The 21,708-nt window shown below is 33.6% G+C and overlaps 5 protein-coding genes across 6 annotated transcripts in view; 2 read left to right on the plus strand and 3 right to left on the minus strand.

The window, feature by feature from the left end:
• Myo31DF (Unconventional myosin ID) overlaps nt 1–302 on the plus strand; it is a 12,351-nt gene extending 12,049 nt beyond the window's left edge. Inside the window, exon 15 of the mRNA XM_018541497.1 lies at nt 75–302. Within this exon, the coding sequence (XP_018396999.1) occupies nt 75–267 (193 nt within the window). The 3' untranslated portion in view covers nt 268–302. The remainder of the gene's footprint in view (nt 1–74) is intronic.
• Nucleotides 303–2,345: 2,043 nt separating this feature from the next.
• Usp5 (ubiquitin specific protease 5) lies at nt 2,346–7,376 on the minus strand. The gene is made up of 13 exons (XM_018541500.1): nt 7,182–7,376; nt 6,952–7,077; nt 6,071–6,247; nt 5,471–5,577; nt 4,829–5,356; nt 4,622–4,693; nt 4,338–4,533; nt 4,115–4,267; nt 3,861–4,042; nt 3,293–3,669; nt 3,010–3,222; nt 2,650–2,759; nt 2,346–2,547 (listed from the first exon to the last, which is right to left on the minus strand). The coding sequence occupies exons 1-13, from the start codon at nt 7,281–7,283 to the stop codon at nt 2,482–2,484; spliced, it is 2,409 nt and encodes an 802-aa protein (XP_018397002.1). The 5' UTR covers nt 7,284–7,376; the 3' UTR covers nt 2,346–2,481.
• Nucleotides 7,377–7,814: 438 nt separating this feature from the next.
• IKKepsilon (I-kappaB kinase epsilon) lies at nt 7,815–11,084 on the plus strand. The gene is made up of 4 exons (XM_018541511.1): nt 7,815–8,330; nt 8,826–9,999; nt 10,339–10,540; nt 10,650–11,084. Exons 1-4 carry the CDS (start codon nt 7,907–7,909, stop codon nt 11,082–11,084), a joined length of 2,235 nt encoding a protein of 744 aa, XP_018397013.1. The 5' UTR covers nt 7,815–7,906.
• A 616-nt stretch (nt 11,085–11,700) lies between these two features.
• On the minus strand, nt 11,701–15,567 carry LOC108775201 (protein VAC14 homolog). Of its 2 annotated transcripts, XM_018541502.1 has the most exons (8): nt 15,419–15,567; nt 15,235–15,339; nt 14,610–14,991; nt 13,789–14,368; nt 12,680–13,251; nt 12,302–12,420; nt 12,136–12,215; nt 11,701–12,067 (listed from the first exon to the last, which is right to left on the minus strand). In XM_018541502.1, the coding sequence occupies exons 2-8, from the start codon at nt 15,336–15,338 to the stop codon at nt 11,763–11,765; spliced, it is 2,142 nt and encodes a 713-aa protein (XP_018397004.1). In that variant the 5' UTR covers nt 15,339; nt 15,419–15,567; the 3' UTR covers nt 11,701–11,762. The 2 variants fall into 2 exon arrangements, with proteins under 2 accessions (XP_018397004.1, XP_018397003.1); XM_018541501.1 differs by having other exon boundaries at nt 15,235–15,567.
• A 980-nt stretch (nt 15,568–16,547) lies between these two features.
• Nucleotides 16,548–20,616, minus strand: Noc3 (Nucleolar complex protein 3). Its single transcript, XM_018541454.1, has 10 exons — nt 20,611–20,616; nt 19,931–20,199; nt 19,511–19,802; nt 18,969–19,257; nt 18,514–18,854; nt 18,044–18,414; nt 17,796–17,960; nt 17,335–17,689; nt 17,169–17,266; nt 16,548–16,972 (listed from the first exon to the last, which is right to left on the minus strand). The coding sequence occupies exons 1-10, from the start codon at nt 20,614–20,616 to the stop codon at nt 16,762–16,764; spliced, it is 2,397 nt and encodes a 798-aa protein (XP_018396956.1). The 3' UTR covers nt 16,548–16,761.
• Between the last annotated feature and the right edge of the window lie 1,092 nt (nt 20,617–21,708).

The raw sequence follows: 21,708 nt of genomic DNA on the forward strand, positions 1-21,708 counted from the left end.
GGGGGAATATATTTAATAATTGTAATTTTATTTAAAAGAATTTGGCAATAAAATCTATTTTTTTTCTTGGATAGATTGCGTGGCACCGATTTGCACGTCACAGTGGACGTAAAGTTCAAGTGCATGCTAGGCAACAAGAGTAAATTGTTATATATTGAGGTATCGCCCGATGTGATAGAGCCCACATTCAAGAAGGACGGTAATCAAATCATTTATGCCATTCCACCGTCGGTGGACATCATCGATGGTATTAATAAAAGACAATAGATACATACTGGTTATAGTTATAAAGTGATGACTTACTCGAGACTGTATCATAAAAATATATATTGAGTATATTTTTTGATAATGTACCGTTGTCAAACAGTATATTATTAAAAATGTGTGCTACTGTGCAATTATTCTACGGAAAGCCAGTTAGCGATTCCGTAAAATAATGTTCAGTATTCGATTTGAAAGTTCTTTTCAATTTGGTTAAATCGATTATTTTGCATATATTTTTCATGCAGTATTAACCATGTTGTGACAAATGTCAATGCAATTTTATTTTGACATTTATGACGAAAGTCCGATCAGTATCTATTACGTAATCAAAGTGTGATGTTTTCAAGTTCTGGTTAATTATAATATATTACGATGCATATTATATTATTATAGGCATTGACATATATATTATTGCAGACATATAGCCGAAAATTTAAATGTAGGTTTTTTCCGCAAAAATAATTTTGACAAGAACGTTAACAAGAATTATCACATGTTAAAAAATTTATTAATTATTTTGAACACTGTGTGTGTTATGATGTCATAAACATTATAACTTCTGACTTCTCATTATAACTTTAAATCTATTTGTCGTACGTTTTGATGGTTTCAGTGAAAAAATATTTTTAATATTTTTTTTTTAATAAAAAATTTAAAATGTCAATTGTAGTGCCTGCATAATAGACATTTATGTCAAGAGTATGTATAAAAAGAAAAGATGGTGCAGTACAAGTTAATTACATACATATAATATGTAAAAGTCACTTGCATGGTATTAAAGCGTACAAGAAATTTAATAAAATTTTTGCGTACGCGATATATTCCATCGAGTATTGCGCACACAACGCATTTTTCTGTAAATACTCTATAATGTATTATAAATATTGTTAGCTTATATAATATAATGCGCGATGTAAGAAAGAGATCAGATTTTTATATAATATTGATATTATAGTCTGTGCAAAAGAGGATGTGAAATCTACGAATTTTACCGAAATACAACAGTGAATGCAGCGGTGATTTATATGAGATAACTTAAATGTTATTCATAGAAAGTTATCGATTTGTCTTTTTCTATTTATCTCAGAGGAAAATGTTACTATCATGTAACGATATACGGAACGTTTCTCATTAACCGCAATTGTACTGTAAGCAGCTGTGCTTGTGGCCTTCCATACTTATTACCAGATTGAAATATTTTTTAGACTTTTACATATATAAATTTGTAAAAAAGCAAAAAAGTAGTACGATAAAGCACACACACAAATATATACAGGGTATTCATTTGAAAACTTTCCAGCTGATTATCTCGAAAAATATAAAAGATATAAAAAAAAGTTAAAACATGTGTTCCATGATTTCGAGGGAGAAAAAGAACGACACTCTCAATTTTTTATTTTCGGAGGACATTTTCAACGTAATTTGAAGGTCAAATTTGTTTTTTTAAATGGAAATATATATTTTTTATTACAGGATCTTATTCTACGTAAAAAAATAAGTAACTTTTGTAGGAAACATTTTTTGTTCGATCACTATTTTAAGAGATAATCAGCTGGAAAGTTTTCAAATGAACACCCTGTATATATAAAACTACGAAAATAATGCGACAAAATATATATGTACACCTATAGTGCCTGCTGAACTTGACACAAAATAAAACGAAAATTAATTGCGTTTTTTTCGAAGAAAGGTTTTGGATCTTCTGTGTACTTAGATTTAGAGAGACTGTATAGGAAATATATCCGTACGATCAAGCTTAATCAAAATACATATATATTATTTTATGATTATCAACGTTACTTCAATTAACAGGCTGAGGAAGTTGTTATACATTGCCATAGAGTTTCTTCGGTACTTATGCATTTATGTAATATTCATTAAAAACAAAATAGTTTGCTTTTTTTTAATTCATGTATATTCGTAGAACATTGTACTTTATTTCCATCTGCAATTGTAATCATAAAGCGCTTTAAAACACATTGGAGAATGTGCCATTGTTAGAAAATAAAGTGGGATTTTCATCTTGTAATCTTTGTATATTTCCTTACTTTTTCTTGTAATATTATAGTTTTCTTGTACTGTTCCTAATAAAAACTAGTCATATTATCTGACACATTATCACGTTGATATACTTTCAATGTACATATGTAAAAAAAAGTGTTTGTATTATTTTTTTATTGTTGAAAAGCAACATCTTTTTACAAAACAGCAGTTACACTAGTCGATCCGTTGATACATGTAAATGTATCCTAACTCTTTCGGTGGGTTTTCCGATAAAGCAACCTGCAATGATAAATTCATAAGAAAAGAAAAACACCAAAATTTTCGAAAATGGTAATCCTATCAAAATAGAATTCAAATATCATCCAGAACTAATTGACGTACTTTTTCGTCATTAAATATCACCCATCGATCTTCCTTCAGTAAGTGACAAACGTAATGACCTACCATAGTCGATGTACCCATATGCGATATAAAACCTACTAGTTTATATCCTAAAACAAAGAAGTGATTATGAAACCATTAAAAAAGTAAATTCGATCAATTTCTCTCATCACAATATAAATGTAAATCAAAGTTTTATAAAACATGATAATAATCCGATTACATTCTAAATACTTTAATTTCATTTTTATTCGTTTTAGCATATTGTTTTTATATTGTTTATAATAAACCGAATATTTTCTTTCGAATCATTGTTATTACAATACGCAGTTTGAAAGATAGATAACTTAATTAACTTACGACTATTTCCGTCTCTGAACGATTCCTTCGCTGGCGCCGCGTTACTCTCTATTTCCGGAGCATCAAGCTCGGCCTGATGACTGAAAATCCAATCAGCTGCGCGCTCTAGATTGTTGTTAGTCGCTTTAAGTGCTTTCGTCGCTTGCTCTCGCGTAAAGCCCATGCCCATTACCATTTCCAAAGCAGCTTGATCTGGCACAAACGTATCCTCGCCTAAATCAATAATAAAATAAGTAAAATCGATTGATTAGTTATGAGTCAATGCTAAAGCGAATCGATTTACTAGACTTAATGTCGACTCCCGGTGGCACGAATGGCTCATCAAAGTCGGAATCTGCAATGTGTTCCATCACCCAATTGGTTGCGGCCTCGAGGTCACGGTTCTCCGTAAAATATAGAGCTCGTTTGCACGCATTTGGTGGAAAACCCATGTCCATCAAATCCTTTAAAAGGTTCGCGTCATAAACGGGCGCTGGCGGCGCACCATCCGGTAACAGTTCCTCGCCAGGCTGCAAACCGTTTCCGCGTAAGAAACTCAGATCTACCGTATCCGGCATCTGTATCGCCACGTCTAACTTGATAGGTGTCCAATCTTCTTTCACCGTGAATTTCTTTAGATGGATCAGCAAATAATCTGGAAAGCTGGCTAGTCTAGTAGTTCTAAAGAAATAATAACGTAAAAAGAATTAGCTGAAAAATCGAATCTGGTCGATATTTTTACGATTATAAAATGGATCTCAAAGATATAAAATAAATTATAATATTGTTGACTTCTACTAAACGTCTAATACAAATAAATTATCAAGTAAATAGAACAATGATATCACTAGTTAATCAATGATAATACTTACTTGTGTGCTATCGTTTTCTCGTTTAATGCTGAACTGTAAAACTGTTCCACAATTTCCATGCGACTGAAACTTTCGAGACATGACGACAATTTTATACGAGGTCTCACAGGATTATTGGCATCTAGCTTTTGCCCTTTCGCTTCAGCTTCCTTCTTCTGAGCCTCGTATGCAGCTATCTCGTCCTGGATACATCACTTAATTAATTTTAGTATATAGCAAAGGCATTATTTTCCGAGATTATTAAATGTACACACCTTATTCACTGCCGTTTCTAACGGTATTGGCAATGGTAGGATATATTCCGGTCGATTGGTATATTTGACCTTGTTGGATTTGCCACACTGGTATCTTTCCTCAACTTTAAATTTAAAGCATTCCGTGGGGCACACCTCGTGTCGATTGTTGCGCTATTTAATCAATTTCCCAATTAAAATCTTCGGCAATTTAATTTAATAAAGATTAAAAAATAATAATTACACTGAGTAAATTAATCAGGTAAAGAAGAAATTCTTGAGCATCTTGTTGTCGATTCGAGAAGAAGCCGGCGTGTCCGCGACCGATCAGGACCTTAAACATTCGCGGTGGAATACCCTGCCGCGACTCGTCGTCCGTGCTAGATTTGCTCGGTTGATCCGAGTATTTACCAGAGAGTAATCCAATACCCAATTTCGCCCTGGAGAAACAAAGATTTGTTGAATTATACTTCAAAATTTTAAACGATTGCTAAATACTACTTTATCAAGTATCATCTCATAACTCACATTTGAATATTAATGTCCGACGCCGGATCGTTGTGATTATTAGCGAATATTGTTGGCGCTCTCTCCACATATCTGAAATTTACTGGCAATTACTGGACGTCGATCCTATAATATTCCTTTTATCAGAGAGACTCTGTCAGTCCGTGTATGGTCAAAGCAAAAATCATTCGTGGAAAATAAAAACGTCTTATCGACAAATTTACGCACCTTTTAACAAAATCGGGAATAATAAACAGCATTTGCATGACGCTGTTGAGGTAACAGGAATTTCCCAGATTAGTCAGCCCAGTGTAACCAGGGCCATACAATGGTGTCAATTTGCTGGCTGCTTCTTGAAGAGATACCCATTCGCCAAATTTTTGATTTAGATCTAATTCTAGTTCGATCATAGACTTGTCTGTTTTCTCCATCTGTGCGATGTTGATGCCCCAGTGTGACAGATGCACTGCCAAGTTTGGATCATCTACCATGTCGTCCTCATCGTACGAATACACGTCGGCTTTACCGCCCTTTGTGATCGTACCTAACTTCACGGCTAAAGGATAACCAGTTGCACGATAATGTTCCTCTGCGTGACCATTACCGCCACTTCCATCGTAGAACTTACGACCACAGAGTACACTACCGTCGGTCAAATTAAGCCACAGATTCTGTGTGAGATCGCATTTCTCACATTTCCAACCACTCGGCGGAATCTTCTTGCCGTTGTCCAGTTGCTTCAGAGTTGCGGCATATCTGAAATGTTCAACAAACTTTATTTACACATTCTTATTTTCGTGCAATTAATTGTATATTAAAATCATCCTGTAATATTAATAAATTCCATGATAAACTTTTCGAGGGACTTACTTTGACTCCACTCTGACTTCTCCATCCCACATGCTAGCTACGGCTTCTACTTGTGCTACCGCCCATGCTCCTTCCATTTGTAATATAGTCTTAACTGCATGTTCCACCTGTCGATAGTATTATATATTTTAACTCTAACAAAAAAAGTTATTTAAATGTCAAGATCATGTTCTAATGGTGACAGATAAGACTTAGATGCTCAGGACATCTAAGACCTTTCTTACAAGTCTTCTTGAAAGGAATAGTCCTGTGTCATATTTTAACAATAACATTTTATTATACCTGTCACCGTTTCCGAAATAATAGTTCTTTTGTTTAGACCTGTGCATAATATTTTTTTGTCAAAAAATTGTGTATTATCAATTATACACAACAGAGAATCTCAATTGTATGCAATAGAAATAACAGTTTGGCTACAAGATGTTAAACTTTTGATTATTATTTTTGTTGACCTCAGTAAGTTAGAACGATAAGTTAGAATAAAATAGCATATAAAAAGAGGCATATAGACCTTCTTTTTTCATTCTTGTTTTTATGAAATCGCTTGTGGCCAGAGTTTGAGATAGGATCTCTAATATACAATCTCGCAAAAAATCCTACCTTTTCAGGTAAATCGCTCGCAGGATAAGCAATAGTAAGGAAATCAGGTAGAACAACTATCTGATGTGTCTCTTCATAGACATACTTCTGTTGATCGGGCATGAATCCACCAACTGTGCCTATCGCTAATCGTGTAATTTTCTTTTCAGGTCCATCTCCCTGTTCCTCAGATGAAATCTATGAAAAAATTTACACATTTTTTAAATCAGATGTGTGAAAAGTTAGATAAAAATAATATATCTAATCTCTCTTATCAATGTGTAGAGTTTTTCAATTATTTTTATTTACAAAAAAAATTAAGCTTTGTTTAAACATAAACATAACTACATAATTTAAATAATGATGTGATTGATAGGATTAGTGTATAATTATTGACAATATAACTTGGTATTGAAAATTTTTCTTGAACTACTATACCATATATATATATATATATATAATATATACATAGTAGTTCGAGAATGAATGGTATATATTGTATCAGTCTCCAACTAAAGAAGAAAGTTTTTATAATTATGCACAAATAACTATGTTTTGACTCTCATAATCTTATTGGCCAAAATTTTATTTCTATAGTTTGTTACAGAAGAAAAAGCCTGTTCTTATTAACTGGAATATAATGTGTGTATACAATACATATTTTCTCTTTTTTTTTTCTCTAATATGAAAAGGGAAAAAAACATGAACCATGCAAGAAGTGCAAATAAAGAACAAGCTTAGAGGTCAAGATTTCTTTAACAAGATAATAAATCTATTCTTTTTACTTAGCTGAATCTTTTTAGTTTATTTTTCTCTTCAATGTATAAAAACAGAGAAATTGTGAAAAAGAATTTCAACTAAGAACAGGTTTCATGAATTTATGCTAGACAAACAAAAATTACCTCTTTCTTAATACGTTTAATATGAAGGTAGACAGGATTGCCGGTGGTCTCATAGTACCTAGTGACGTGTTCTCGTCCAAGGCCCAAAAAGGTGGTGAGGCTGACGTAGAGGCCGGTGGCTGTATCCTTGAACAAAAAAGAAATTTTTTTTCAACTGATAACGATCGCGCCCGACAGTTTTGCTGGGGGTGTCGTCGGCAAGGGGAACAAAGGACGAGGGATAATCTTACTGGCGTGTCGAAGGAGTAAACGCACTCGTCCTTGTATATCCTGTCGCCCTTACGCGGAATATTGATCTTATCCAGGTGTTTCATCAACTCCGTTAACTCCATGGTGAAAAGAAGCGGTTTGCCGGGTTTGTTTCGGTCAATTTCTCGTTCTCTTCGCTATCTCGAATCTCCCTTCCTTTTCTACTCTCTTCGACGGGAGTGACGGATCAACTCTCGGAGTCAGTCACGAAGACCTCGAGCGGTAAAAGTGCGAAACTTCGGAGGAGTCCAGAACCGTCCAGAACTGCCAATAGGGTTTGTTCGCATTGCTTGTACTTTTTGCACTTAGCATCCTCGCTTTCTCTCTGTTCAACGTCCGAATATATATTATTTCCTTTTAAGTGCAAAAATTTTCGAACAAATCTTTAATGTTGACATAAATAGATTTTCTGTATAGGTTAAGTTGCTCGTTCCGCTTATAAATGTGTCACTCTAAATGCTATCCTTTAACACTTAAATCTACATCTTCACTCGCTATATTCACGAATACGCTACTACCCTTACATTCTAGCCCAGGATGCTTCTCAGAGATCAGCCTATTAGAGATACGTCAACCAGTGTTTATCGACATGTAGAAACACGGAAGATGACGTTTATGACGTCACGAGAGGATCGCGCAACGTGAACGGAGAAACGGATAAGTGTCGAAAGCCAGGTTTGTCCAGGAGAAGTCTCACGTGGATGACATGTCCTTCCTTCGTGGATCTGCTAACTATGTCTGGTGCACCACCAGCGTGCTTGGCAAGGGCGCGACCGGCGCGGTGTTTCAGGGTGTTAATAAAAACAACGGGGAACCAGTCGCGGTGAAGACTTTCAATCAGCTGAGCCATATGCGGCCACATGACGTACAGGTGAGAGAGTTCGAGGTCCTGAAAAAGGTCAAGCATGAGAATATCGTTAAGCTGCTAGCGATTGAGGAGGAGCAGGATGGCAGAGGAAAGGTAATCGTCATGGAGCTCTGTACCGGCGGCAGTCTCTTCAACATCCTGGACGATCCGGAGAATACATATGGTCTCGCAGAGAGTGAGTTCCTGCTGGTGTTGGAACATCTATCGGCTGGCATGAAACATCTGCGCGACAACAATTTGGTTCATCGGGACTTAAAGCCAGGTAGAAGTCCAGGATAATATACACACATATAGGCTGCTTTCTTTTTAGGAGAATCTACACACTTAGTAATCAACATATCGTTTTATTCTTGTTATTCATGGAATGCCAGGAAAGATCCTTCTATTTTAGGAGATACTGTTGATAACAAGTATTATTCTATCTTTGTTGCTCATTGAATGTCAAGAAAAATAGAATGATGCTTGTGACAATTTGTCTCAAAAAATGGAAAGCACTCTTTGTCTATCATGTGCTCTTGCTCTAAAAGTATAATCTAATGAGTAATCTAGAAAAAACTTTCAACAGTTGCAAAATAAACATTCTGCTGAATACAGCCATTATTATTTTAAATCAGTTGTGCTTTTCTCTATTACAAAACAATTTTCCATTTAATTTTATTTAGAATTAGGACGACTTGGTTTACTTATATTTTCAACAATTCACAAATATGTGTTGTGTATTTGGAGTTCTTCAGTCATCTTCTGTTTCTTCTCATAGGTAATATAATGAAATTCATCGCTGACGATGGCAGTACGATATACAAGCTTACTGATTTCGGGGCCGCTCGGGAATTGCAAGAGGATCAACAATTTGTTTCGCTGTATGGCACAGAAGAATATCTGCATCCGGATATGTACGAACGTGCAGTCCTGAGGAAACCCGTCGGCAAGACCTTTGGAGCAACCGTTGATTTATGGTCCATAGGCGTGACTCTCTATCATGTCGCGACGGGTAATCTACCGTTTAGGCCGTTCGGCGGGCGAAGGAATAAAGAGACCATGTTCTACATCACCACAAAGAAGGCATCAGGCGTGATATCCGGGCTGCAGACTTCAGAGAATGGACCGATCGAATGGAGCAGAGAATTGCCGCAGGCCTGCCAGCTGAGCACAGGTCTGAAGAAGATAGTGACTCCGCTGTTGGCCGGCTTGCTGGAGGTGGATCCGCAAAGAATCTGGAGCTTCGAGCGATTCTTCAGCGAGGTCACGGACACGCTTTGCAGGAAACCCATTCATATATTTAACATTCATAAAGCTAGTTTAATTAAGGTCTTTCTACATCCGGAAGAGAAACTAGTCGCTCTGCAGATACACATTCAGGATCAGACCGAGATCATGCCACACGCGCAGATTCTTCTACTTGGAGAAATTCCTCTCACAAATCTCGTCGAAGAATCTACACCAGGCAAGGGATATCCCAATACTAGTAACGACAAACCATTGATGTTATTTTCACGAGAGAATAATAACGTCGTGTTGCCGACGGAGACTGAACTGCCCAAATTTCCCGTTTTCGCGAATCTTGTTTCCGTAGAGAACGACGCAAGCCAAGCTAAGGTCGCATGCTCCGTAGGACATGTTTGTAAACGTAGAATCGACAAACTGGCCTTGTGCAGCAAATTATCGCGGGACGCCATAAACACGTTTAGCGGTCTTCTGTCTACAGAGCTTACTAGAGTGCTGGGGAAATGTCAGCATTCGAAAGAATTCACGAAAGCAGTGGAGGATACTGTATTGGCAGTAGAGAGGAGTGAGACGTTCGCCAGACACGTGTTCAGAAAGTTCGGCGGTCAAACTGCAGTGGAGGTCAAAAGCTGGCGGAAGGAATTGGACATGAAGAGCAAGGAACTTATGAGTGAACTGACTCCAGCAATAGTGCAACTTCATCAGAGGTAAATCTTAAAAGACACAATACATACAACAGCTACGTTTAAAAAATACAAAAATCGATTTCTTCCCTATTTAAGCATTCAATTCTCTATATAGCCTTGTAAAGTATAATCGATATATATATATATATATATAAATATAAGACTTGTTTTTTCATAACTTAATTTAATAATTAGTGTTGATCTTATATTTAATATATTTATACTTGCCATTGAGCTACCGATTTTATTTTAAAAATACTCTGTGTATTTAAAGAAATAAGTATACGTTTAAAATTTGGTGAAAGTGAGAAGGAAAGTTGTAGTGCAGCAATAAAAAACAAACTTATTATACTATTGTAGATATGTAAAAGAGGGCAACTTACATGGGGAATGGGACAACAGTACTCGCGGTTTGTGGTGTCCGTGGACCACAAAAGCGAGCCAGAGAGCAGCGACATTAGTCGATCGCTTGAGAGATGGATGGCAACATTTGCTGAGGGACAGGGCCACTCGTAGTCTTACTTACAATGACGAGCAATTCCACGTTCTTGAGCGCATAAAAGTATGTAAATTTACATATTGAATTTTCCAATTTGTTATTACAAATCAAGAAATCAGAAAACTTGCAAAAATTATTTTTCGTGAAACTTATCACAACTTTTGTTGAACAGGTCACGGAAACGGGGCGTCGATTAAAAGCGCTTCTCGAGACGGAATGTATACCAGCAATGACACAACGATCTGAGTGCGTCGCCGATTGGTACAAAATGGCACAAACAGTGTTTCTGCAGACTCAGATATTAGACAAGGACATAGACACTTATGAACGCGTACTGGAATCATTTTCCTATCGTTTATCACAGGAGAGTAAGGAGCGTAATGAAAATTTAATGCATTCGTTAGACAGACTTCCCGGCAAATCGAAAACAATTGAAAAAACAAGTGTGCCAGTGCAGGAGAGCACAAAGAAATGGCGCAACATCTGCGACACACAAGAACAAATTACAATGCTTCTTTATGAAAACGGTTTGCTCATAGACCAGCTTGATCATTTATCAGCGATTGATAGGCTGGATAACGTAGATGATACGGGATATGAACTTTAATATGCGTTACTTTAGTTTTCCTATATTATTAATAATTGGACAATGACTGTGTTTCAATGTACAATGTAAAAAAGTACTGAAAATTTACTCTCTAAATTTTTTGGAGTAAAAGTGATTTAACTCCAAAAAATTAAAATGTAAATTTTAAACAGTGAAAATTGAGTCAGTTTAAAAAAATTGACTCAATTTTCATTCTTTGAAAATGAGATTTACTTTTAAAAGTTTTAGAGAGTATAGTTTACATTATGTACGCTATAAACCTTTAGTACTAGTATATAGAAACGTGCGCGCGCGGCTAATATCTATATGAGATAAAGACTGAAATTTAAAATGTGTATATATATATTAGAAACTTGATATATTTATGTATAAAATTATTAGTCTATTGTTAAGATAAACGTGAATGAATTTGTATTTCTATTCTCTTTGGTTAAACGACTATACATATGTATTTATTTTATTTAATATCAACGATTTGACCGTTTATTTCTAACGAGTCCAATGATTATGTTTCAATAAATAATTATATTTTTATACAATATATAAAGCTAAACACAAGTTTTACATACAATTATGCAACGAAAAGTTCAGCAAATCAGGAATGTTTTTTCTTTTATATGTATTATATTATAAAAATCGGTGCTTACGAATTTTCGCGCATAAAAACAAACGCGTAATTCATACATCTACATGACTAGTATTTCTTTCAACTAAGGAATTCAGTCTTTGCTTGCGCTTCTGTTCCTTGTGATGCTCTTGTACTGTATGGAAATGTTTCAACAGCTTGTTGAAATCGAACGGGCAATCAACATTTATTTCCTCCTGTTCGCTTTTAGGTATCGGCTTCGTAGCTGGAGGTATCGCTGCTAAACGACGTTGTAAAGTAGCATAGGCATCACTCTGTGGCAAGATCATAAGCAAGCCATATAACGCGTATATCAAAGCATCATTCTTCTCCCATTCCAACAGCTGCAGCCTTAGATCTTAAATGAAAAGAAAAAAATATAACACTTATAACGTTTTTGTTAGTAACATGATGCTGCATACTCACAAGTAAATATCGGTGATTCTATTAATTGTACCAATTTATCTATTTCCGTTAGAAACTCTACTGTGACCTCTATGTTTTCGCTAATATATATAAACGTTAAGGTATGAAAAATGTTCGTTGAGATAATGGAAGCAAATAGACAGAAAAAGAATGGATAAAAGGATACAAAGATCGAATTATGTTGCATGCATGTCGGTAATGTTGAGATAGAAGACATAAGGCCACAGTTGCAACCGGATTATGACACCAGGACACATACAGGCACTCAAATAACGCGCAACTGTCCTGAAAAATTTCAATTCATGAATATATTCAGTTTATATATCGCAAAATGAAATAACTTTGGTCAAAAGTTTTTAAAAATGCTTAACACATATATTTAAAATCAAGAAGTACGACATTTTAAAACGTTTTTAAGATGTTTTTAAAATGTCTTTGATTTAAATTCATTAACATGCATGTTGTCTGTACATTATTAAGTTTGACATGTCAATTTTAATCCCTTTATAATAAAATTTCACAAGTTGAATACATAGCGACTTACTGGAGAATCCAAATGCCTAAGTTTGTTGCGCAAATCAAATAACTCTGAACTGGTTAATAAGATAACATTCAGAGTTTGTATCATAGTACAGGCAAAACTTAAATTTTGCTCTTCCAGCAGTATCTTTGCCAGTGTCTTGTATATATCTTCTGCACTCAGAAGCACGCACAGTTCTCTTATAATAAAAGCGCACCGTTCTTCTAACAAATGTCTATCAGTCGAGAAGATCCTTAATAAATTGACTATAAACTTTGTAAAATACTTGTTCTGTATCTTCTCATCAGGACTGGTTACTATCGCCTCCGGAGATTTCGAGCTGATGATCTCAGCCATTACCACTAAAGTCTGTTGCACCACCTCATCAGAACTGTCACTTAAGGATTTCATTAATATTGGAAACAAATCCTCAATATGATTAAACATTTTTTGCGGAATATTTATGAATAAATGGTGTATCCATTTTAAAACTGCAACTTTAGTTTGGACCGATAGACACAGCAAGTGTTTCGTAAGTACTTCCACTACACTGGCAAGATCCAAGTTTTCATCTAGGGAATAATTTTCTATTACATCTGAAAATGAAAAAGAAAGAAATTTTATTATTATTATGTATATTTTCTAAATTATATAAAGATTAAATACAATTACGAAAATAAGTGAAGGCTCTGTCATTACTGCTCATAGACCGAAATTTATGCATGATTTTGAATGGAAAAAAAGTCAAGATATTGGATAATTTATTTTAACTTTAACTTCATAGTTGACACGATAATTATAATCAATAATGAAAAACACTGGCAAAACCGCACAAACATAAGAACTAATTAACATTTATATTACAAACAAATAACGATATTAACTACTTGTACACTAGATTTCTTTTATATATTAACAAATTATATTAAAAAGGATCGTATTCACGATCGAAACGTCTATCTCTCAATTAATAAAGAAATTTTCAACACATCTAGTGGCCGGCTCTTAATGGCATTTTTCTTCCATGATAAAGATTAAATTTGATTTTCTATCGTAAACTTTAAAATAATTCAGAACACTCATAGCATGATAGAAACAATTTAAAATGTCGCTCACAATGCTAATGAAATTACCATTCTTTTCTCTCATAGACTGCACCTTATTTTCTTGATCTTTATTTGTGACCTCTGTACTTTGGACGATTAATTTCATTAAATTCGCATTTACTTGTGTTGCTGTTTCTTTAATATTTTTACGCGTGTCACCGTCATACGCCAAGCATGGTAAAACGGCTACAAGAATTCCCGACATGTATGGGAGCATGAGAGGCCCGGACAAGTGTACGAACTCTTTGATCCACGTAATGGCGGTCAACTGGAGCAGATCGTCGCTACTCTGAGCATGTGTTATCAGTATGTTTATCATGGCTGGGAAATCCACTCTAGCGGGATTGGATTTTATACTACGTAAAAATTCACCGAGGACCGTATCCGTGACTTTTTTTATCTCTAGCGTTGGATCCTCCAATATCTTAAATAATCCATCAAGTATTTCTGGTAGAAATATTATTAAGTCCATGTTGGGCACCGCGTCCAGCACGGATATCCATGATATTACAAACAATCTGCCAAATGGGTTCTTTGTATAAATACGCTCACGCAACAGAGGTATAAATTCGACTAAACCAAAGAGGCCACTTTCCGTTACAATATCCTAAAATAAGATACAAAATGTAATAATACTCTATATATTCTTTAGATAAAGATAAATGCAAACATTTTTGTGAAACAATTTACGCTAAATATAATATGCATAAATATAAATAGCTTCTATACATTTACGAATTTTATACAATTAGGATATCAAGAGGCACAGCAGTGTCTCACACTAAGAAAACTTGAATACCTTAAGCAAGTAAAATGTTAAGAATTTCTTTAAAGAATTTTTCAGCTACCTTCATCAATCTGTCGAGTAATTCAGTGGCGTTTTTTATATTTTGCTCTGTGTCGCAGGCCAGTTTGCTAAGAGCAGCAAAAATGTCTGTAAACTGAGGCAGAACTGCTCCTCTTGCCACTTTAACTACATTATATAGACTCTCGCAAGCATAATATCTAACTCTCAAATCATAATCATTGAAACATGCTAGAATTGGATGGATCAGGTCTTCTATATATTGACCAGTATCCTTTCCGAGACCGACTGCAATCGCTGCAAGACCTATTAAACCACCCTTGCGTGTATGTGGATTCTGCGAGGTAGCAAAGTCCTGCCCAAGAACTTTCAGCAGCCTCTTGATCTGCACAGTGTTGTTATGAGCAGCAAATTCTTTCACCATCCTGTAAAGATTAATAAAAAAAAAAGCATTAAAGAATCAAATTAAATATAATAGAATGAGAAATAAATAATCAAAGTATAGCTCCTTGTGTAGTAATAAATTCTAATAATAATCAAAAAATCTTTTAAAGATTGCCGAACTGCAACTCGAAGAAAGTCAAGAGAAACCTTGAGAAAAGAAGAAAAAGATAACATGACTCTACAACATTCAGCGATGCAATTGTACACAGTATAAATAACCTTACTTCTCTATCTCCACAGCAGCTGGCTTCCGTTTCTCGTATAACTTGTCATTGAGAGAGCGCACGCATGCTGCGCTCAGGGGTGCGTAATCCCTCTCTGACATCATCCTGCGTGAAATATTGAATATTACAATGTGCTTCTAGCTTCTGGATAACATCAAAGCATGTCAAAACACATAACCCTGACTCGAAAGTCAGATGTAAAGTTGTAGACGGAATCAAGGATGTTCGGCTTGTTCTTTTTCTTCTACATATATTGATTCTTCAGCAATTGAAAAACACAAGGTCAAAATTGGTGCCACTTCGCAAAAATACCAAAAAATTACACCCGAGAAGAAACACGTCTACCCCAAAGTCTGTATTTTGTTTCTACACTGTCTGAAATTTGAATCCGAACTTATTGCACCGTGTGCACTAGTTCAAACAGTGCAGGAACCAGGAACAAAAAACAGACCCCATGGCCGAGTAAGAACAAACGACTACGTTCGGCAATTTGTGCTGTCACTGTCAGCTGTGTCCCACACTGTCATATGACGAGTGCGAACAAACATTTTCGTTTACGCTCGTTCGTTCGATTTGAATCCAACTAGGATTGTACGATGACTTTTTTCAACTGAGAATAATATTAATGTAGATTATTAATCTTTGATAATTTATTTGACACGTGAACAGAGAGATTAGCGACGATAATTAGTTTAGAAATTTTGCTAATCAGAGAATTGAGCGATTCTGTCGGGTGAATTAATCGTCTGAAATTTCCAAATAAAAAAATCATTGTAAATGTTATTATAAAGTTTATTTTTTAATTAAAGTATTGATACTTTTATGTACATTTACATTCCACAGCATATCTGGAGACACACGGTAGTGTTTCGGTGCTAAAAGCCATGCGCGCCCGACACTGCCGTGGTTACTTTACGCGAATCTGAGAATTTCGGGGGATTGAGATAATCACAATCTCAGTAACGGCTGAACGGATCAAGTTCTATATACGCTCAATCGATAGCCATTGCTTAAATTATATAATAAAAGTGCTTTTATTTTTTTTCTATGTGCCCTACGAGCGGAGATATCGCGACGCAAAGTCCGGTTTTGTGAATTTTCACCTCATTTTTAAGAAACGTCGTCATTATTATTTTTTATAGAACTAAATTGTGTATTAATATAATAACAATTTGACTTTAAATTATTTAAAACAGAGTGAAATCCAACCAATTAGTATTTTATCACATTTCAAATGCGTGGTACGCGATGAAATACTAAAAATCCCCGACTTATCACTGGTAACAATCAATTTATAATTAGTTGCCGTTAAAATTAGACTTTCAGTTTTTTACGTTACACAAAGGAAATAAGCTGACTTATTATGAAATTATTTTGAAAATTGTAATCTTGTATGTTTTTTTATATATATGTATATAGACATATATGAAATAATAAGAATATAGCCAAGACTTTAGATAATCACTTATCTATGAACCGTGCGTGCGATAGTGGCTGTATTCTGATCAGTGAGTCCTTTATTACGTGCTACAAATTATTTTTACATGCTTCGTAGAAATCTACATGTCCGTCTGCAAATAAGTTATCGATGTCGACAGTATTAACATATTTCTCAAATTCAAGATTCATACTGTAATTCACCGATGCTTTTTTAACGGTACTCTTCTTTGGAATAGGCACAGCAGGTTTAAACGCTACACCTGAAGGATCATATTCTGTGTAGAGCTCCTGTGGTGATCTAAAATTAATAAAATAGATGATATAGAAAGATTCAATATAACTATTTGTAAGTCTGCTATTTTTAGATAACTTTTCTATATAATTCATCTTTTCTTTTTTCAAATGTGAAAAAAAAATAAGCCATGCAAAAAGTTCAGCTAAAAAGAACAAACCTCATACATTTATCATAATTATTAAAGGAAATCAACACTTACAATTTCGCAATTTCAGCAGTCAAACTGCCTTCACCGCTCGTAGGTGTAGTATACGTTATATTTTTAGCAAGTTGCCGTACTACACTATGATAATGACGCTGTAAGAATAATTATGTTATCTATTGTTCTATTATCTTCAAACAAAAAAGTATACTTAAGATAGTACCTGTAAAGCAACGAGCTCGTACAACGCAGTACAGTGAGCATTGCAATAATCAGGTTCTTCAATTTCGACTTGATAATGACCGTCACCAGTGCAGTCAGTGTCCAATAAAACATGAGCCGCTTTCCCAAGCTGCATCACTTGCTTAATGATACCAAGAGTTCCCAGCGTTGCATTATGCTGCGACTGTAATGCCAACGTGCTTATTCTCTTTACAAAAGCTACCATACGGGTTTGCGTAATTCTCCTTCGCTGATGAATGAGAATTTGCAGCAATATCTGCAGTACGATCTCAGTTTCCGAATGTGTCCTCCCGCAATGAACTTTCAATATATTTTTATATAAATGCACATAAAATCTATACGATAAAAAAATATATTATATAATTTTTCGTATATAAAATATATACAAATAATAGAGAAAAATTATAACATTTATGATATACATATATGATAGACACAGACCTGTACGGATCAATATTCAAAGCTACAGCTTGTCCAGATAATATTGTAAATATACATTGAACACAGTGCAGTTGCTCTCTTAATCCCAAATTACCTTCCTCTATTAATTTATCTATGGCGTTTACTAAATCTTGATAAAAATTTATATTGATACAGTGTGCAAATCTGTAATACATGCGACATTATAGCAAAACATAAACAGAAGACATAAAATAGCAATATCTAAAGTAATATCTAAATTACGTTACTTGGCCAATCCTTCTAAACACACAGATAATACTTTGCTATTGGGAGCTTGTTTTAGAATTCTAAAGTATATAGTAAATACTATGCTCGTTATTTCCGTGAGAATCTTGTGCTTTGCTTGTTTATTTTCCTCGCCCTTTGTTTCAAGCATTTCTTTTTCCACTTCCTCTAGTTTCTTGTTCTTTTTCTTTTCCCGTCTGCTTAATGCAAGAATTCTTTTTTTGTGAGACATGAGTTTCTTTTGTTTTATTTCATCCTCCTTTTCCTTGTCCAAATTGATGTCTTTGATGCGAAGAGCTAGTAACACAGCTATCATCTCAGAGTATACAGAATGTTTCCTCGACTTGATATACTGATTTAATTTTCGAACTATCTGAAATTTTATTAGTGCAATAAATATGTCATAACTTCGTAATTATAAATGTATTAACATATAAAATATTATAATAATAAAATTCCTATTATAACTTACGGTGAGAGATAACTGGCCACGTTTGTCTTCTTTAAATATTTGAGAAATACATTGTGCAACTTTTTCCCTTACGCTGCTCCGTTTGTTATCCAATAAAGGAAGAATGTAATTAGCTATATTAATGGAGAAATTAAAATATGGATGGACGGTGAGAAGTTCGCACAAACATGATACAGCTGTTTCGCCCAATTGCATTTCTTGTTCATTTACCGATTGTATGTTCCCACTCTTTGTGTGTGTTCTCAAAATCTTAATCATCTTTTCAAGTCTCTGCAAATAACTTTTGTAATTCTTTAATAAGGTAACTTCATATTTCTGCAGCGCAAGAGTATCCTTTTTCACTAAAGAAAACATACAATTAATTAGAATTTATTAATAATGTGTATATCATGTATATGAACACATAATTTTTTTCTTTGTTACACACACACACACACACATATATGTATACATACACTTTACTTCTTTCTGAGAAATCTCATGGATACTGTATGATGGTAGTAAATCTTTAAAAACTTCTAAAAGAGATACCATTGCCAGTTTCCTAATTGTGATATAAACTTCTGATGTTTGTTTATCCATCATCTTTAGCAATATATTAAAATTTTCAGACTTGAGTTCTGGATTTTCCAATATGCTGCTTGCAAGTATACCTATCTTAAAACGCTTGGCTTTCAATATCTCTTCACGACATGCAAGCAGTTCAACGATAGATACTGGTTTATCAGTTACTTGCAAGTTGTTCTGAAAAAGATTTCAAAATAAATAATATACAAGGAATTAAATGCCTATAACGGTCAAAGCTGGATCAAAGTGCTAATAATAAGTATGTGTGAATTTTTATATACCACATATATAGCCCCCCGATAATTGCGCGCTGAAACATTCAGACATATAACGCATAAATACTACAGTAGTATTATAATATCACCGAATAATAAATAATATATTTGATCTATGTTAGATTTCTGAAATATTAAAATAATTTAAGTCTTACATGTGTATCCATATCAATTTCAGTATCATCATTTTCTTGCTGATCATCTTCTTTATTTTCTCCTTTGTTTTTATTTATATCTTCATTTTCTCCTTCATCTAAAATTGTGTTATCTTCTTCAATAATACGTTTCTTTATAAAACCATCATGTGTTTTTATGGGAAGCAACATGCGAATTGACTTTCCTCCTGTCGCTTCCACAATTTTTGAGACATTATTCTCGTATAGTTCTTCTAACGGCTGATCATTTTCTATCTTTTTTTTTTTACTTTCACTTATATCTTTATCTATTCTAAAATAAAAAAGCAAAGACATATATTTTATATATATATATATATATATACAAACACATACACACATATATATATATATAATATGGTATATAAAAGAACCTATAAGATAATAAGTATAATATCATACTCATTGAAGCGAATCTGTTTCAATAAATTATAAGATTTATTAGATATGGCATTATTTAAAAAATTTAAATCATCTTCTTCAACCATGTCTATTAAATCACTTCCATGATCACTCTCTTCTTCCTCTTTTAGCTTATTTGGACAAGGTGGTGCTAATTTCTGAGGTCGTTTCTTTGGTGGTTTATGTCGTCGAGTTTTAAGTTTGCCCTGCTTTGAAAGTTTTGTTTTTATTTGATTGTTTCTTTTAATTTTACTGATTTTTGGCTTTTTTACTTTCTGTAAAATAAATAATGGTATAGACAGTGTACTTACTTTAAATAAATTTTTTTAAGTTTTTTATTAAATTTAAATAACAACTATTAATATTACAAGTCACTGTACATGCAAAATTAATAAAATTAATAATTTAATTCTTCAATTATTTGTTAATAAAATTAATAAAATTCAAATATATGTTCATAAAAAAAATACTTTTTCTCAATTTTAAAAAATCAAACATAAATAACTGTGTATATATATACATTCATAAATATAGAATAATATAACATTTTTCAATAAAAGATACACTAAAAATACATCACATACTTGAAAAAATTGAAATTTGTAAAATTAAAATAAATTTTTTAGGTTAGATACAAATTGTCCATTAAATTAACAGATATTGAAAAATTCCTAACTTACCCCCATATTTAAGTTTAGTTTAGTTTAGTTTTATAGCCACAAATTTAGTTTTTATAACAATAATAAATATTATATAAAATTCGTAAGTCAAACACCAAATGTTGGCAAATGCATAGAAATGCACCACGTGCGTTCGTACCGGTTCGTATCAGGTTCGTATTATCGTGTGGAACTTCCAACAAACGACACAGGGCTGCGTTCAGAATCATCATCTGAGTACACCCAGGTAACTGAGCTGTCACATCGTTGCACAATGCACATCGGTTTGACCTTGGATGGCGTCGCCAAGGTCAGGTAAAGATATAAAACTTTAAATAAGATATTTTTATAACATATTATTTACAATGCTTTAGAACATTTAAATCAATATTTTTATTAGTATTTTTTATATATTATAAATATTTATTATAATATATATGGTTTAAATATGTCACGTTGTGCTATTGTTTTAATTGCATAGTTTCTATATAAAATATGTTTTTAGATTTTAATATTTAATATTCTGATAAATAACTTGTAACAGCTAGTTGTAACATATATCTTTCAAATTTTATATATCATTTTGAGACATTTAAACTATATATGTATATATGTACATAAATTTGAAATTTTGCTAACATCAATTTATCTTAAAAAAACTAATCGAATTTTTTGAAAAATATAAATGTAACGAATAAATATAAAAGGAGCATACAACGTACGGTGTTATTAGCAAAATTGTCATATATATTTATAATGTAACGAGCGCCATATGCGTTATTATTATTATATTTTAATTACAATCTTTAGTTAAAAGTATCTTTACAACATACTGTGTCACATTTATATCAGCTAGTGTCGCTACAAACTAAAGAAATACAAAACAATAAATAATAATGAAATACGACAGTTACCTCGAGACTCGTGTCATATATATGTATCACCTACATAGCTGCGTTAACTAATTTAAAATTGAAACGAACACTACAACGTTATAAATTAGGAATTACAAGTCTATATGATGTAAATTTTTCTGCAAAAGCAGCAATAAAAGAAAAATTTGAGTGATAAAAACAATACATTGTACAACAGACCATCTTTTATCTAAAAATTGAAAAA

Source organism: Cyphomyrmex costatus, unplaced genomic scaffold, assembly GCF_001594065.2.
Source record: "Cyphomyrmex costatus isolate MS0001 unplaced genomic scaffold, Ccosl1.0 scaffold29, whole genome shotgun sequence".
Taxonomy (NCBI): domain Eukaryota; kingdom Metazoa; phylum Arthropoda; class Insecta; order Hymenoptera; family Formicidae; genus Cyphomyrmex; species Cyphomyrmex costatus.

What these genes read in the sequence shown, in the direction of transcription:
- Usp5 (XM_018541500.1), bottom strand. Translation starts at nt 7,283, where the DNA reads ATGGAGTTAACGGAGTTGATGAAACACCTGGATAAGATCAATATTCCG. An exon ending in TTTACTCCTTCGACACGCCA is followed by an intron (nt 7,078 to 7,181) that starts GTAAGATTATCC and finishes TTTTTGTTCAAG; the next exon opens with GATACAGCCACCGGCCTCTA. An exon ending in TTAAACGTATTAAGAAAGAG is followed by an intron (nt 6,248 to 6,951) that starts GTAATTTTTGTT and finishes ATTTTTTCATAG; the next exon opens with ATTTCATCTGAGGAACAGGG.
- IKKepsilon (XM_018541511.1), top strand. Translation starts at nt 7,907, where the DNA reads ATGTCCTTCCTTCGTGGATCTGCTAACTATGTCTGGTGCACCACCAGC. An exon ending in TCATCGGGACTTAAAGCCAG is followed by an intron (nt 8,331 to 8,825) that starts GTAGAAGTCCAG and finishes TTCTTCTCATAG; the next exon opens with GTAATATAATGAAATTCATC. An exon ending in ATAGTGCAACTTCATCAGAG is followed by an intron (nt 10,000 to 10,338) that starts GTAAATCTTAAA and finishes ATACTATTGTAG; the next exon opens with ATATGTAAAAGAGGGCAACT.
- LOC108775201 (XM_018541502.1), bottom strand. Translation starts at nt 15,338, where the DNA reads ATGATGTCAGAGAGGGATTACGCACCCCTGAGCGCAGCATGCGTGCGC. An exon ending in TACTCGACAGATTGATGAAG is followed by an intron (nt 14,369 to 14,609) that starts GTAGCTGAAAAA and finishes ATCTTATTTTAG; the next exon opens with GATATTGTAACGGAAAGTGG. An exon ending in TTAGGCATTTGGATTCTCCA is followed by an intron (nt 12,421 to 12,679) that starts GTAAGTCGCTAT and finishes GAAATTTTTCAG; the next exon opens with GACAGTTGCGCGTTATTTGA.
- Noc3 (XM_018541454.1), bottom strand. An exon ending in AAACAGATTCGCTTCAATGA is followed by an intron (nt 19,803 to 19,930) that starts GTATGATATTAT and finishes TTTTTATTTTAG; the next exon opens with AATAGATAAAGATATAAGTG. An exon ending in TTCTCAGAAAGAAGTAAAGT is followed by an intron (nt 18,855 to 18,968) that starts GTATGTATACAT and finishes TGTTTTCTTTAG; the next exon opens with TGAAAAAGGATACTCTTGCG.